The sequence below is a fragment of the Micropterus salmoides genome, unplaced genomic scaffold (genome assembly GCF_014851395.1).
Source record: "Micropterus salmoides isolate LMB-PRFRI ecotype aquatic unplaced genomic scaffold, ASM1485139v1 Ms_hic_scaffold_13, whole genome shotgun sequence".
NCBI classification, from domain to species: domain Eukaryota; kingdom Metazoa; phylum Chordata; class Actinopteri; order Centrarchiformes; family Centrarchidae; genus Micropterus; species Micropterus salmoides.
In genome coordinates this window covers 25884528-25901882 of record NW_024040374.1, presented here as the reverse complement: position 1 = coordinate 25901882, position 17355 = coordinate 25884528, and the positions used below count along the sequence as shown (strand labels likewise).

At 42.0% G+C, this 17355-nt stretch overlaps 1 protein-coding gene across 2 annotated transcripts in view; it reads right to left on the bottom strand.

Annotated features, from left to right (window-relative positions):
- Nucleotides 1–3453: 3453 nt before the first annotated feature.
- prdm5 (PR domain containing 5) overlaps nucleotides 3454–17355 on the bottom strand; it is a 32102-nt gene continuing 18200 nt past the window's right edge. The window contains exons 14-16 of one of the 2 annotated variants that reach the window (XM_038716560.1): nucleotides 12136–12221; nucleotides 6932–7036; nucleotides 3454–4986 (exon numbers count right to left, since the gene is read on the bottom strand). In XM_038716560.1, the coding sequence (XP_038572488.1) occupies nucleotides 4822–4986; nucleotides 6932–7036; nucleotides 12136–12221 (356 nt within the window). In that variant the 3' untranslated portion in view covers nucleotides 3454–4821. The remainder of the gene's footprint in view (nucleotides 4987–6931; nucleotides 7037–12135; nucleotides 12222–17355) is intronic. The other variant, XR_005444143.1, reaches the window with a different exon arrangement.

Genomic DNA, 17355 nt, shown 5'->3' with positions numbered 1-17355 from the left:
ATCACCAATCACCTAACAATAAATCCCTGAGCAGCACTCTGTTGGGAAGGAAAGAACCAGAAAGACAAGTCTGGCGGCAGCAGAGGCAGGCTTTTACACAGCACTTTCAAATATTCAGACTAATAAAAAGAATGGGTTGAATTTGGTTTCTGGCAGCTCATCATAGTCATGTTTCCCTTTGTGGGTCACACTGAACCTTGGCAAAGGTCAAAATCTTATTGGATTTGTTGTTTTGTTGTTTTTTTCTGCCAAGTTGAATTTCTGCTCAGACAGCTGAACTGGAGCACAACACCAGCATTGTTTCTTTTACCCCTGCAGGCTGCATTTTATGAGATCACAGATTGCAAGTGACCAGCCCTGTCTGACTTTTGTATCTGTTACGTTACCCGCCGTTGTGTTGCAACAACGTATGGCCACGAAAAGAGACACGAGATGTCGGCCCAGTGTGTATGAAGCGAGGACAACACTGTTGTTCCTTATGAGGCTGAGGATTGACGGCACACAGCAACAGCGTGCTGACAGAAGTGACCAACACTAATGCTCCACCGGTGGACCGGCACACTGACTGATGTCTGTAACCCTCCATCCCTTCAGAATGAGCCTCCTGTAATTCACAGCAGTGCCTTTCATCTCCTGTATTTCTTCACAGTTAGAAAATGTCGACATTCTTGTTTATTGGAATTAGCAGCTATACTTGGCATAGTGCATGGTTTAACCTCCCAAAGAGGACAAAACTGGGAAAAGGAGACAATTCTCCATCATTCTTCTGGAGCGTTTCCTGGCCAGCTTTTAGCTTCTGTATATTGCTGAGTTCTCGCCTTTCTCATGAGTCTGTGTCCAAGGCACCATTGTGCACCAGTGCTTCAAATGTGGCTCCATTTCCTGCAGGGAGTTTAAACATAAACAATCAGGGTATGCTGTTTCCCCATCAATATACATCTATTTTGATTTTACAGGGTCCACATGAGAAACAAAAATTGACATTGTTTTTCTCAATAATTGAAATTATGTTTTGTTTGAGACATTATATAGTCATTCAAACCATCATTAACTGATTTTTTTTGGCTATTTGCATTTAGCGGAAACCAGCTGTGAACACAACATTGACGACGGTGCTTTGTCTATTTACACATCTAGCAGACACATAGCAACATTAGCATTAACATGGAGCTGTGTTTCTGGCCAATATTCACTCTCCTTTAAGGTCTAGTCTGGTCTCCACCAACTCCAGAGGGAAATATCTGGCTTTTTAGATGCTAAATGCGCCACTATGTTCACTAGCTAGCCGCTAACTGTGTCTACAGTAAAACCAAAACAATGAGCTTAAAGGAGCTAAAAACCTTACAAAGTGCTGTGGGGAACTACAGATTGAGTCTGTGATTCACAGTACACATTGATCTATTGTCTAAGTATTGCACATCTAAGTACTGATTATACGAGCTTATTACACCAGAAATTCCATATTCCATTACTAATGAAAAATTATAATTTTCTTTAGACAAGACAATTCTTGCATTTCTTGTTGTCGCTCTTAAATGATGGTGTAAAAATGAAGTTTTAGGCTGTGTGGATTTGAGGTGGGGAGTAGCTGTGTCCTCTCCCAATTTCCTTGTAATGATAATCCCTGTCTACTTGACCTGATATGTCACTCTCTTGCCTGGAGTGCAGTCTGAAGATTAAATTAGAACCACCTTGTAAATCAGTATACAAGACAGAAATATCGTGAGAACGGTGTGCATGTGTGTTTTCCTCAGACAGGCAGGTTTTTCGGCTCAGGCCCTATGGCCTCGTGTCAAGCGTTTGACCTTTTGCTGGTTTTCAGTGTCAAGGCTTTTTAGGTACCCAAGTGCCACAGTCTGTTTCCATGGAAATGTGGCTTTAAGGGAACATCCATCACTGGTGAAAGGCTGACCCAGAATACCCAAACACACCCTGCCCTCTCGTATTAAAATTCTCCAGCGTGCCACTCTCCGCTGGGCACACACATTCCACATTACTCTGGTCAAGGGAAGTGGAGGGGAAGGCTACCTGTTGCTGTGGCAACGCTGGCCAAACACATAAGTCAGACAACAAGCGTGTCCGTGTCATTCCTAACGTGACAGCGGTTTGCCATAAACCCGAGCCTGCGTGGTAATAATACTCCTGTGCAGTGGGCGGGGCTGGCGTTTGGCTCTGTGGACGCTGGTCGGGGAACAGTCTGGCCACACTCGCAAATGGGAAGGCAACACAGGAAACTGGGGCTTCCAGTAAAAACATGTAATTAGAAACATATTGACTGGGAGCTTCGGTGTGATACACCCAGCAGGAAGGGAGAGACACATGCAGGCAGGGATGCACACGGGGGGAAAAAGAAAAAAAGTGGAGGACAAGATCACTGGGTCACTGGGAAAGTCCCATGAGAAAAATCAAACGTTGCTGGACGAAAATGGAAAACCAGAGACCTGGATGGTGACAGACAGGCAAGACACATCGTTAGACACGGAGAGCAGAGAGGTAATCTAAAGCAGAGATATGTCAACACCCAGTCTGACCTGTCAGCCAGTTCAGGACAGACATGTGGCAGGCAAGAATATCCCACTGTTGGAAATCCCTACTACTACTACTGTTTACAAGATGCAACATAAATGCCACTGTATTCAGAGTGCGTCAGTATGGCCTGGAGACTTCACCACTAACAAGTAGGCATTGGGCAACATGAGCTCCGCGGGCAGCGCGGGCCTCAACGGCACTAGGTGACTCGAGCCACGCCCTGCGCTTTCCACGCGGTGAGCCAAGCTCCATAGGGGGACAGCAGGTTAACCTGGCCTGTGACGTGAGAGTCATCACTTACACTCCCTGATGAAGGCCGATAGGAGCGCGGAGACATCATGCAGTTTTTAATTTCGATGCTGCCAGCGATAAAGCTGAAATGTAATCTAACATGCATACCAGTAATTAGTTAATTGTTAAACAAACAGCACACGCTCAGACGTGAAGATGGACGTACTGTAATAGTTGTGTTTTTAGGATGCCAAACCACACGTGCAAGATTTATTGAGTTTGAACAGCAGCCCGTTTAACAAACTTCAAAGAGCGACAATGAGAATGACTCGCAGCTCTCCCATTTCAGTCCACGGCTCATGCGATTCTCACAGAGTTAAATTCTGAGATACCAGAGAGCCTCTGCAGGGGAGGGACGTGAGAAAGAGTCCCCGCATCCACAGAGAGAAACCATCAGAGGACCTCTTTAGTGTGTGGCTTTACAGATCAGGCAAGCGGTGACTGTGGCCTCAGAAAGAAAAAAAAAACCCTTAATTAGCCCTCACTCCCAGCAGACTGCCAACCCAAGAATAGGGGTTAGATTAACAACGAGAACTGAACACTTTTAATCAACTCTCAAAGCGTTTCCTTGTGCCACCCCCCTCCCAATGTCAACAGTTCACAAACACATAATGAGAACAAGCGGAGGAAATGGATGTTTGGTAGGTGATGAGGTTTTATACATTTCAAAATACAAACGTGTGAAGTGACGCTTCGCAGTCTACAAAGGCAGAATAAACAGAAGGAACTGTGCATTAATCAAAGGGGGCAGTAAATGAGGGAGCAAATTGGTCTTGATATAAAACAGTACAGAATTGATCTTCTATTGAAATACATGGAATACAGTTTTGAACAATGATTAATAAAGAAGAAGTAAACACATACTGTACGGCACAATAACCCTGGATCATTCATGTGAAAACATACTCCACAATTCATTACAAAAGTCACACACACTCACACACAGTACTTTGGATGTTTTTTTTTGTCCCTAATACAATTCGGGACGCAGAAACAGTATCACACTTTAAGCACCAAAAGGCCACGGGAAAGGAAGGGATAGGTGAACTCATTAATCTTAAGTTAATAATGTAGGTGCAAAACAGTTTTAAATTTGTCTACCAGGTTATACCTAAAAACAGAAATAATAATAATATAAATCTTCAAATTTCATTGTTCACTTCCAATCAGCTATCCCACATTACAAGACAAGAACCAGGAACCTTGCAAGTTTTCCTGGGGCCATTCATAATGCTTTAAAAATGAGTGCACGTAGTAGCTCTGAAAAAGAAGACAGTATGTTTATATTCTCTGGCTCCACCTCTCCATCTCCTGTTCGACCATCCTGTTTTAATACTTCTTTTTTGAAATAATAAACATGCAACACGGTTTTGAAGTATGCTCTTGGGGCTCGATAGAGTCTAAATATTAAACATGTTTGGACAGCAAAGAACATGTGCAAAATGTAACAGAAAGGCAGAAACATGTAGAAAGCATAGAGGTAACAAAGAAATGCACTAAAAGGTCTTTGGTCACAGGTGTTTTTGACACATCTGGCCACAGATGTACAGTAAGTATTCAGACAGTTGGTCAGTACAGTGGAAGGGGTCAGGCTGTAACAGTATGAACAGTACCACTGGTTAGAATTCAGAGACTAGAAGTGAAATGTCTGACATTTCTGTGTGCAGAATCAGCGGCTCTGGATGCAGCTCAAACATTGAGTTTTTTTTGTTTGTTTGTTTGTTTTTTTGCTGATTTTTGTTGTTCAAATATCCAAAACAATATCTAAACATTGTGGCAAAGAAATAAAAAAATGCACTGCCTATGTTTCAGTTTTGAAATACTCGTCCAAATGTTTTCCATATCCTACATGTATGTTTCTTTAATAACAACATTCCTGCTATCTATCCATCTGTGTATACAGTATGTACAGCCCATGCTGGTTGCATGAAGTGAAGCATGAGGCTGAACTTTATCTGAGGAATCAGATATCATTTTCAGCCAGTAGTTCCATAATTGGCTCTAGCTCTCTGTTTCCCCGTGGACATTCTCCATATGTACTTTGAGGTAGTCGTTCCTGGTGAACTTCTTATGGCACAGCTGGCATTCTGCCATGGGCCGGTTAGGGTTGTGTGTGAGCTTATGCCTGCTGAGCATCTTCTTCAAGCTGAATGACAGGTCGCACACCTAGAAAACAAACACACACCCAGATACAGGATTTTAATAGTAGAAATTACAACAAATAAACACACTTTATTGAAGTTTGTTTGCCCAAACACACACACAGCCGGAAACACAGATACTCTTTTTTTTCCCCCCCAACAATCGTGAGAGGGAATGCATGCAACTTAACATCCATCAGAAATGAGCCATTTTACACTGTACAAATGACTCCATCGTCCTCTATCAATCATTATAATCCGCCACTGGCTGGTGTTCAGCTGCAGTTTAACATACTGCTTCAAGAATCACAGCATGTGTCCTCACTCCATCTGTGAAGAACTTCAGTGCAATGAAAGCAGTTTACATCTGTGGTAAATGGGAAAAAAAAAATCCTGCAACATATGAATGAAATTATTTTTGGTTTAAACACAATCATTGTAAAAATATTGTATGGTCCAGAGTAGTTCTGTTTATAATCGTGCAGTCTATCATTCGTTTTTCCAGGTAAGTCAGAGACTCGTATTGATGTGCTATCATGTTCTAGCTTTACTATCCAAATGGAATTAAATAAAGTTCAAACCATCAACAAATACAATATTAGCAACTTTATAAAGTGAAACAGTGACAGGAGCTGATGAGAGAGGGGCCTCCTCGTCTCATCGTAACCCAGATGTTACTGGATGCTTCTACAACATTTTTAATGCTGTTATGACAGACGCTGCTTACAGAGCCCCTCTAGCTTGTCTGGAAAATGTTCCTGGAACTGCGCGATTCCTTTGTCTCACTCAAAATGCACCCCAAAATAAAATCCACATGTTATTTCTATTATCTTTAATATTTTAGCGTAGACTTATTTACATGAAAATCACTCTTCCACAGCTGGGAAAAAGAATCCAGATGAATGTGGGACATCACTGGGAGACACTCTCTGGTGATGCCTCACTGAGAGTGAATGGGATACTGATTCTGTGGTCTTAAAAAACAACTATAGACCATTCTCCGGGGATTAGGACCCAAGGAGATGCCACGGCTTGAGGCTTATTAGGGTGCTGAAGCTCAAACGAGAATCTGAGAAGCCAGAGTTGGGTAATGGATTAGACGCAAGATTGTTTTTAATGTTCATCAAAGACTAAAGAGATATTTGGATTCTAGAGTTACGATCTCAGACTATTGTCCATGACTGAGCTGTCAAGTACAAAGGTTTTTAAAGTCTGACACAGTGGACCCCCGCAGACAAAATTGAGACATCTTTGCCTCTGCAAGTGTTTTGTTGAATGTTGAATGGAGGTTTTCAACATAGAACATATCTGAGCCTTATGTCAACAAAGTTTGGAACTATAGTTTCCACAATGTTTTGGATTTGGATGCTCTGGGTTACAACTTGTACCCCGTTTTTTTTTGTTTGTTTGTTTTGCTGATATTTGTTTACATTTTGGAAAACTGGTAACTTCAAAAGTATGCCCAAGTAACTATTATTATATTATTTTAACTTAATATTTATTTCTCAGATTAAAAAGTTTGGAGAGTTAGACAGGATTTTTAAAATTTTAGAGACCCCCAAGATACAACTGTGGCTTTCTAAACAAAAAATAGAAGACGTCAACTAAATTGCCCTGTGAGTCCAAATTTCAGAAATGGCGATAAAACGCAGCATCTAAAAGTTTGTTCCTAACAACATCTTCCGTCGCATGTTCCCTCCCCAGTCTCTGAGAATAATTATTACGCCGACAGTATTATAAGCAGAGGGTAATTTCTCCCTCTGATCCTCTCAATGTGTTTACGTGAGATCAGCCCACTTGGCCCCTCCAGAGAAGCAAGATTACTATCTGCCTCTTACTAAGCCCCCCTCCACAACTCTTCCCCACATCTGGCCTTGCTCCATCACATATACACACAGACAAACATGTGCAAGAATCAAAGGGAGACAGTGGCTAGTATAGAGGTGCTGTGGAGGTGGCTGGACACTCACATCACATTGGAAAGGTTTCTCTCCTGTGTGGGTCCTCATGTGCTCGTCCAGTCCTCTTTTCTGGCTGAAGGCTTTGTTACACTCGCTGCATTTATACGGCTTCTCCTGCAGCGAAACAGACACACACACCGCATTTAGAAGAGGGCACTTGATCTGTCAGTGTGCAGCAGAACAATACCTACAACAATACTTCCCCAGTGTGGTCACATGTGGACAAAACCTGGAGGAAGATTTCTGTCCATCACGGCGTACACACGTGTAATGACGCACACGTGTAATGACGCACACGTGTACGCGCGCACACACACACACACATGCAGAGAGAAAAACAGACAGGCACAGCACAGTGGAAAATGCAAGAAGATGTGGAAATATCCCAGTGACACGCACATACACACATTCACGCTCACACACTGATACCCTCTGACTTCACACCCCGGTTGTTCTCCCTGTGAGTTTATGAAGATATGAAATGAAAGATTGTACAGCCCCTGCAGTAGGGAGGAAATGACCGGCGTAGTGGCCATCAAAAACACATGGATTCCTCAAAAGAGTAAGGATAACACAGCACAGAAAATCCCTTTGAACATGTATCAGTGCACTGGCACTCTGGGGCTGTAGAATATCACTCCTCTGTCTCCACACCTCATCAGTTTACCAAAGAACATTTCCTCTGCACCTTTTGGAGGCCTGTCTCAGTGTCAGTCAAAGCAGCTATCTCGCTGTGAGTGTGTTTTTAACCAAAAAAGCTCCAAGTGTGTGTGCGTGTGTGTGTGTACAGCAGGGTGGACAGCCCTGAAGGGTAGGTGTGTCCTACAGTCTGAGTGGAAACAGCGGTGACACCTAAAAGACTTGAGGAGAAGTGAGAAGCGTGGAGATAGTGGGAGCTGTTTCCCAGTGTCACTCTTTGGGAAGCTGTTTTTGACAGTACTGGCTGATAGCACAGGCTCTACCCATTTAAAGCTTAGTTGTCATGGAAACAGGGTGAATGCAGGAAGTGAGGGTCCTGGGAAAGGCGCTATCGTGTGGGCGGGGCAAGGAGTGCCCACTGACACAGGATACAAAAGGAGGTAAAGATCAGGTTCACTGGATGTGGTGCATGTGTCTGAGCGGCTTTAAGTATGCAACGGTTTGTGTGCATGTGACTGAAGAAAGGGCAACAATGGAAATAAATCTGTGAGTGTGTGTGTGAGAAACCCGCCTCGACGAAACAGACTGATGCAAATTTCCACTTAAATCGTCTACTTTAACAAGGATCACTTTTTCCATGAGGGATGAATAGTTCTTGTATGACAAAGGAAAAAAAAACTACGAGGGATCAAAGTTCAAAGGTCAGGAAACACATGAATGGACTTAGGTGATGTGGTGTACCCAGAATGCATCACTATGACCCCGGTAACATCCAACATCTGTACCTGGTGACCTTCACTCTTCAGCAGCTGTTCACCCTTTGACCTTTGACCTGAAATTTCCTCTGAATCTGACCACTCTCAACAAAAGAGCACATCTATAAACGCAACGAGTTGGTTTGTTTACTCGAAAAGAACCTTGTGTCATGTTAAATTTGTTGGTATTTGTAAAGCAGCATGCCAGCAGGAAGTCGTTATGCTCTATGAGGCTTCAGGGTGCAGTCAGAAATCAGCAAACAACTCATAGTCCAAATGGTCTAAATGATGTGGACTACGCAAAGAGGGGGGGAAAAGCAACCACCACTAACAATGGCTGGGACTTTGCATTTGCTATTGTTTGAATGTGGGGAAAAAAATATACAATATTTACATTGCCTTGTGTTTCCATTGGGAAGGGGGCTCTGATCTATCTTTGTCCTATCTGTTTTGAATCATGACACCAAACTGTTTGAGAAGTAATGCGTGGAAGCATTATGGATTTGACACCATAGATGGAAAAATTGTGGATAAAGGTGAGGCTGGTTGCTGCGTTATAAAATTAAGCACACACAGATTTGATCCACTGCATTGTACCGGCGGCTATACTGACCTCAACAAGCTAATGAAGTATTAACCAGATGTGACCGATTAAATAGTTTTCTGTTCTGCTCTGGTCATTTTCTGTGGCGAGCTAATGTGGCTACATAAAAACCACTGCTGATACCAAGCCACTTCCTTTGACAATAAAAAGTGCATTGTAATGTGATAGCAGGAGGCCTTCACTGTGAAAGTGACTAATGTCAGCTAACATTTAGTCCACTTAGTTTTTAGATTTTTGATATTCGCTTTGAATATAGCTTGGACAAAACGGTTTCCAGTGTTTTACAAAGTTTGTTGAAGAAGAGTGGCGCAGAGACGTGGACTCACATTACATCATATTAGATCATCTAAAGACAAACCTTTAGAAAGTGATGAAGGAGAAACATGTTGTTGAGCGGGTCGTTTCTGGTTTATGAGCCGCAGGTGAAGTGGTTTGGTGAAGAGACACAGAGGCATGTAATTACATTCAGTGAAGTCTTTTCCATTAGCTGCCGTGTCAACACATCCAGGGCAGCGTGCGCAGCATCAGCTCTGATTACTGTTTATCACAGCAGTTAGCTGTTTGTAATGTCTGTATCTGTACACAGTGCTTTTGATCCAAATGCAGAACTGTGTGTGTTATATGTATTAGACAAGTTGAACATGATAGTGTGTCTGCTGTTGAATCATTTTAACGCAGCAATTTTATAAACATCCAAAACAATATTAAAGGATGTTGGAGTATGGGTGCGACTATTAGTTCTTATTCATTTTAATTTGATCTGTGACAGTGACAGCACTGCCACTAACAGTCAATCTTTATTATAAAGTTCAACCTCAAACGCCCCTCTGAGTGTCTTAGTGAAAAAGCCTTCATCATGTCTAAGAACTAAAGATGGAACCTTTTACATGAAAAGTGTGTCTGTAATTATGCAACATACAACCTCATCCATTTGTGTCAGAGATCAAAACAATATTATTAAAAAAACGCTTAATATCCAAAATGTCAGCGGTGTTCCATTTTAGTTTGCCGATGCTGTGGTTTGTGGTATAAAAACACAAACTCCAAACGCATCCATCTCAAATCGTCTGTACATTAGCAGTGAGCTGCGGCTCTTTCAGCCAAATGATATTTGTTTTGCTCAACAGTGACTTCATCTGGCTCTGCTGTTTGTAACTGTTCAGCCCATATTTCAGAGCGCTGTGAGCAAAGGCAGAGCTGGGAACATTGGGAACGAAACATCAGTCAGTTTAATCAAGCAGCTCACTAGAAAATTATACCTGCCTGTTTTTACTGAGAGACGTCAACCTGGGCAGGATACCGCCATTATCAACACACTGTAAGAGCACTGTGCTCTGGACAGCATTAAAAGTGGACAAATATTTGAAATGACCAGTGTTGACAGGCCCCAACTGTCACAGTCATAGTTGCATAAATTGATGATGGAAATCTACAATGAAACACATATTAAGTCTCATTTATCAAAAGTGGTACTAACATACACTTCCAGATGCTCACAAAGAGCTCATGAAAAGTGTCGCTTTGGTGGAGAACTTCAATGGGTCGAGATGTGACGCCAGGTCCCAACCCAGGAAATTACCTCATGATGACCTGACTCACTTTACATTTACATGGTCAGGCCATCAAAACAATGCTTCCTGTGATGTCTGCATCTGAACGTACTGCATTGCCACACTGCATTGATTTTCTTCAGCCTGTGTCATTAGCATTACTAGATGATTTATGAAACAACCCGCAAACGTGGGCGCCACCTCATGATTAAATGGGTAGGGAGCGTCACATGTTAGACACAGAGGAGACAGGACTTTACTCAATAGGCGAGGTGTGAGAGAATTTCTTCATGCACACTCAGCAATTCAGACAAAGGCTAAACAGAGAAGCTGAAGCGTATTGCTCAAGATTGAATGATAAAGTCAGTGGGACACCTGACACTGAATTAGTATCCCTTTCTCCCTCTCTACATATATTCACTGCGCTCACTTTGCATTGTGGAATATGACAAAACACTAAAAACTGTGTAATAAGGTGTTAATGGGCCTTTTTTCATTGCAGACATTTGGTCATAGTAGGAAAAGCATTCTATTCAAGTGTCCCGGTAAGCCGTGACAGTGTGACAGTGATAGGGGTGGGAATCCCCAGAGGCCCCACGATACGATATTATCACGATATTTATGTTGCGATTCGATTTTATTGCGATTTTAAATATATTGAGATATATTGCAATTTATTACCTTTTTCCAACTTCCAATTAGGTTCCTAAAGTCAAACTTTGTCAACATCTGTTTATCTAAAAAGATACACTACTCTGTTTGTTCAGATCACTTTTTCAGTCCTCTATATGGTCCTGTTAAGTTTTCTAGTGGACTAAAAAAGCAATAGATTTTATTATTCTAGTACCAAAAAGTTAAAACTCCCATCTGCAGTTTATATAATAAAATATCGAATTTAGCCATCATAAATTGTATTATTGTTACAACTGTGCTTTCCCTACTGTGACATGTCAAAATGTCTTTGTGTAAAAGGGCTGCAGTGCATTTGGTAATGCTCTGTCTGGTTAACAATGCCATTACTTTCCATTACTTAAGTAAATATATAATAATGCCACTATGGCTTGTAACAAAATAAAAAGGACACATCTACACATAGAAAAATCATCACACTTCAAGCCACAGGAAGCAGAGATCGTCTAATCACAATGTGCTCGAACCAAATGGCCGTGATTGGTCAGTTTACCAGGGATTATTAGGGAGCGCCTGATTTGATGCACCAGAGCAATTAATACATCCAAACCATCAACATGAATCCAATAAAGTTTAACTACTTAAATTATGATTGTACTTGATGATACAATACACTGGCAGCTCAGGAAGTAGAGCGGGTTGCCTGTTATTCGGAAGGTCAGCGGTTCAATCCCCGGCTCCTCCAGGCTGCATGTCGAAGTGTCCTTGCCTTGGGCAAGATACTGAACCCCGAATTGCCACCAGTGTATGAATGTGTGTGAATGTTAGTTTCTGTTTGAGCACTTAGGCTCAGTGTGTGAATGCAGTGTAAAAGCGCTTTGAGTGGTGCATATACAAATACGGAGCATTTACAGTATAACATGAGAAGTTGCAATAGAGAATACAAGATAGTTTATACACACACAATAAGTATGTAGATGTGAACGTATGTAAAGTATCCTTCCAAACAGGAGCACAGAATGGGGGAAAACTTACACGAGTGTGTGTGCGGATGTGCATCTTCAGGCCATCGTTCTTGCTGAACGCTTTGTCACAGTACGGGCACTGGTATGGACGCTCACCTAGGGAACGAAAGTCATTAGTGTGTATGACATTCACATATGAAACTGATGTTGTACCGTACAGGCGCCAAACAGGAGACAGGAAGTCTTTCAGTCACACTTTTCTAGCACATTTGCTCATGTATGCCATACACACATATTAACTGATATAACATATTCCATATAATATGAATATAACTCTTAAACATGACCAGCATAAACAGACTCCTGCACTGTAGAAGATTTCTGTATCTTGGCCATGCTGAAAAGCATGATGTCCTGCTTCACGGATGGTTTATGGCTCGTGCAGACTACACGACTTTCAGCGTTGGCAGATTGCTGTGCTGTTTAGACTACATGACTTGCTGTCTTGTGACTGAGTCTTGAAGTCATTGTGGTTTTCACACTATGTGACAGTTTGGCGACAGGGTCACTACTCCAGCTCACAATGACTTCGATGGCTGGTCTCCAAACCACGCGGGAAAAGTGACACAGCAAATGATGCAAAACTACACATGAAACAGGGGTTGTTTATTATTGTAAAGAATATGAGTGAAAGAATGGATTAGCACATGCTGGTAGCAGGGATTGTCTGTGCTACAGAAATATTTGGTGGTGAGTAAAAAAAGTGTTTTGTAGTGAAAAAGTAGTTTCCTGCTCTGCCAGCTGCCTGCTCTCATTGGCTGGATGTGGATGTCGAGTCGTCCAGGTGTTTAGCATGCTAGATATCTGGCTGGCGTCAACGAGCAGGTCACACGTAATGATTGGCAAGCGCAGATCGATTTCTGATTTGCTCCAGATCACAGCCGAGCGAGCTCGGGACTTGCAAATCGGGCTTAAAATCATGTAGTGTGAACTAGGCTTTAGGTGTGTCATGGATTGCTGCCTCTGTCCTCTCCCTTCCTATAAGTGTTCTTCCTCACCTGCTCTAACACACAATTAACCTAGCTACTGGTAGACCAGATATCTCTCACTCAGAGCCATTCATTTCTGATGCACATTGACTTTCCACTGCAGAACAAGAGCTTATATTGGCTACACTTTATGGCTCGCTATATGAGCTTCAACTGGCCAACAGTTTAGGAGCACATCAGAGGCAATGTGGCTTATCCCAGTAGGATCAAAAGCAGTCCAGCCAAACTCCTACAGATCCTATCTGAGCACAGACCGATGATGACAAAGAGAAAGTGACAGGCTGCCAGTCAAACAGTTCACTAACACATGGATCTGTTTACTGTGTGCTGATCCACAGGCCAGATAAGAGCACCAGAGCTGATTACTAAATCTATAGAAGGGATATGACGTAACCTATAGCACTGCACTGAAATGTAAGTCTCAGACAGGAAAATATAGTATAAAACTGCAGAGAAACAGTTCTGGATTCAGTAATTTCTTAATTTATTTCATGGATGTACACTTAATCAGGAAGCTAGTGCAAACTAAATACACCTCCCGTGTCTAGAAATCTGAAAAAGAGCAGGGAATCAAACTTAAAAAGCTCTATATTTCCTTAAGTCCCCTTCCTCATGCTATAAGAAATTACTCTCTCTTAATGAAGCACTGCTAAAAATAAAAAATAATTTCTTATCTGCTTCATAGTAAAGTAATCTCTCTTTAGTGGCTAATTGTTGAACAGGCAAGCAAGTCATTTTATTGATGGGGGAGATGTTGCGCCCCTTTAAGTAATAAGGTTAATTAGCTGTGTTTCCTTGGGATTCAAAATGCAAAGATGCTTATTAAAACAGAAAATCCATCTAGGGAATATATGAGAAGTAATATTATCCCACTGCTATAAACACAACTGTGTGTGGAGGGAATGTTTCCCATCTGTTCCTTATAGTAAATAAGGAAAGGCCTGATTTAGGTACACATTTTTAAATGTTATTTCATTAAAAGTTATGTTGCAAGTGTTCAAGAGTATTTATCTTGGCAGAAACAAATGCTTTGTGAGCATATTTTGCATTTAAATTATTTAATTTAAATATTGCTGCTGGGTTTTTTTTAGCCAGATGAACTCATGTATCCATTTGTGGGGTCTGGCTACTACTTTGACATTACACATTTGTATTGTTCCAACTTTCAACTGTTGAAGCATTACAATGGTTACATTAAAATCTTTCATATCCCGCAAATCCTGTCTTCCAACAGAGAAGCTACGACAGCTGTCAGAGGTACAAGTCAGGGTCTAAACCCACCATAAACTCCCCACAAGAGGGCTTCAGAGGTGCACAAGGAGGAGCGCTGTGACATAAAGTAATAAAACGTGTAACCTCACGTTGGTGTGGAAAGGGTTAACGTGACATATGTGGACTGATTACACATACTGAAGCATGTGCAGAGGGCAGCTCAGCATTCTGTCCCAAAATCCCCTTCTGTGCAATTTCAGCCTCTAGGAGGCCTTTTGTTGACAAACAGGAAAATCTGAATCCCAGATGTGTTTTAAGTAAAAGGAGAGCAAATCCTATGTCTTATGTAGCATGTGTGGTATCAGGTTAAGGCCTAACGCTAGCCTTGGGGAGTCCTGGGGAAGGCATTAGTGTGCTAATAGTACTAGGAGCACACTGTGCCAGTGTACTTCTGTGGCTTGGATCACATCTCTCCCAGGAGCTGGCTATTGTCAGTACACAGCGCAGACAACCACACCCTGTGAACACTGAGGCTTGCAATAAGTGCACGCCAATTCCCATACTTAACCTACACTCTCTCCGGTTCTGGACATGTGTGGCTCACATAGACTGTGTAAAAAAGGTGGCTCATCTGGAAAATGCAAACAGAGGAAAATGATGGTATTCGATATTCTAAAAGAGGTCATTCATAAATATGGTCACTTATAGATCACACATTGTACTCAAGACTACTTTTTCCAAAAGTCATGGCTTCTCCACTGGTTAAACCTGCTCAGAGCAAAACAAGAGCAACTCAATCCCTTAGCAAAACAGGAAACAAACAAATGATACTTGGAAGCCTAAGTAGTAACATTCTTGCAACGTCGGTCTCTGTTATTCGTGCAAGAGGCTTAGTGTCTGTTCTGCTGAGTGTTACTGTAACTAGAAACCCTCCACTTATTCTCCAGATTGAGCCAGATTGTTTGGGGATTATGAAGGGTGGCTGCAGCACTGAGCCAGGGCTTTATGTGTTCGGCGATGGTAACTGATTTAGCATGTGCTGAAACAGTACACCATCTCTTTGACCCTGGGTGTCTCCCCCGGCCCCTGCTGTGGCCCTCACACTCCTTGTCTGCTAATCGATCCGTTTGGCACCCCTTGTGTGTTGTATATGTGTGCGTACGGCCGTGTGTCTGGTTAGCAGATGGTCGGCTTTGTCGTTTTGCCTGCCGCACAGCGTTCATGTTATGGAGAGCGCTTTGTAGCTTCGGGGCTCCGGTCTGAAAGACATTAGCGCTGTCCGTCAGAAATTAATTCCTGGCTTCCTCCAGTTCAGCCAGAGAGTGGCCCTCCACTGTCCTTCTCACTGCCCTGCGTCACATGCCGACAGGGGCCACGGAGGTAATGTGATATCAGACGATGATAAGAGATTGCCTTTGATGAGCCGTAGCAACGCCCAACAACTTGACCTTTCCATTAAAGCCAGGGTCTCGGTAGATTTCTCCACTTCCCCAAATAATTCCCTTGAACTTGCCCATCAGACAGACTCGCTTTACCACACACACAGCTGATCCAAACTCCTTTCACGCATCTCAAAACACAATCCTTAATTCAAATTAAGCATCTGCACAGCACCCAAATTAAGAGTTAAAGCTGCGATGGCGAGGCACTCACAGGGACAGACAATAATTCAGTAGGTGGTGATTTACTTGATGAGATTGTATCCATGACCACAGTCAATACAAACAAAATCATCTGTACGTAAATAGGTTCAGCGATTGCAGAGTTCTACCAGATGTCCATTTGATGGTAGATGTTCTGTCGTGAAATCACTTAAAGCTGCAATGTGTAGCTGTTTAAAATATCAAAATATGGCTGTGTATAATTTACATAACAAATGTCACCATGATCGAAACAATTAGTATCCTCTGTCCAGTGCGTGTTTAAAAAATGAAGACGCTGTTTTCCAAGAACAAGTTGCTTCACATGTTTTTTCTATTTTCCTTTTCTGAAAAGAAAACTATTGAATGTATTGCACTGTATATTGTTTTTGAATATCGATTGTTGTCCCACTTACAAACCCATATTTACACAGAGAACAGTGGTATTATTTTGTGCCTCAGTGCAATCTCTATTACAGCAATTCAATGTCAAAGACATAACTGGAAATGCAAATAGAATGTTTTATAGAAAGTTTTCTGGCACTGGCCATGTGTGTAATTATGCAAACATTTCAATATTTAGATGGCAATGATTTACTGATGTTAAAATGCTTCACATGGTACACAACTGTTACGTAAGCCTTTAATTAAGTGAGGTAGCTACTTGTCATCTGTAGTCCAAAAGTTAGACCAGCCACTTACTCTAAGTCCGAGGAAAACCAGACACTGGGCTTTGGTCTACATATATTATATACTGTATATAATCTGATAATAACAGAATATAGGGGGTTGACAATAATGATAACCCAGTGACCTGGACCAGTGAGAGCTTGGGCTTGTTGATTTGTCAGTATAGGTGCAGTGAAGTTGCCACTGGCCCCTTTTCTGACAAGTACATTAAATGGGCTCATTGTACATTACTAATCTCAACCTTAGAGCTGTGGCTCTGGAGGGAGCTTTAGAAAGTCTGAAAGAAATTACCCTGATGATGTCACTCTAAGGACTACCAATTTGAAAGCCGTGAGAATTTACTAGGCAGGCAGGGTCTAACAAAAGACACCACTGAGCTGCATTATCGGCAAATCCTGTGATTTTGGGCGCTTGACTTGAGAATAAGTGGGCATTCAGCCGTACGTTAAAACAATGTAAGGAGGCTGTACTGATGAGACACGAATTACTATCCAGGAAGCCCAGTTTGAGTAACAACGCTACCAGTGATTATGTGTATTTGACTGGCTGACGCAGCACCTTGCAAATTTTGAGCCAGTCGGTCTGTGTACAATCAAGTGTACATCTTGATTCATCTATCATGATCTCATACATCATGATTATAGCATCTTCAAATTATTCTGATAACATAAGCTTATGTTTGAAGAAAAACGGGACAAC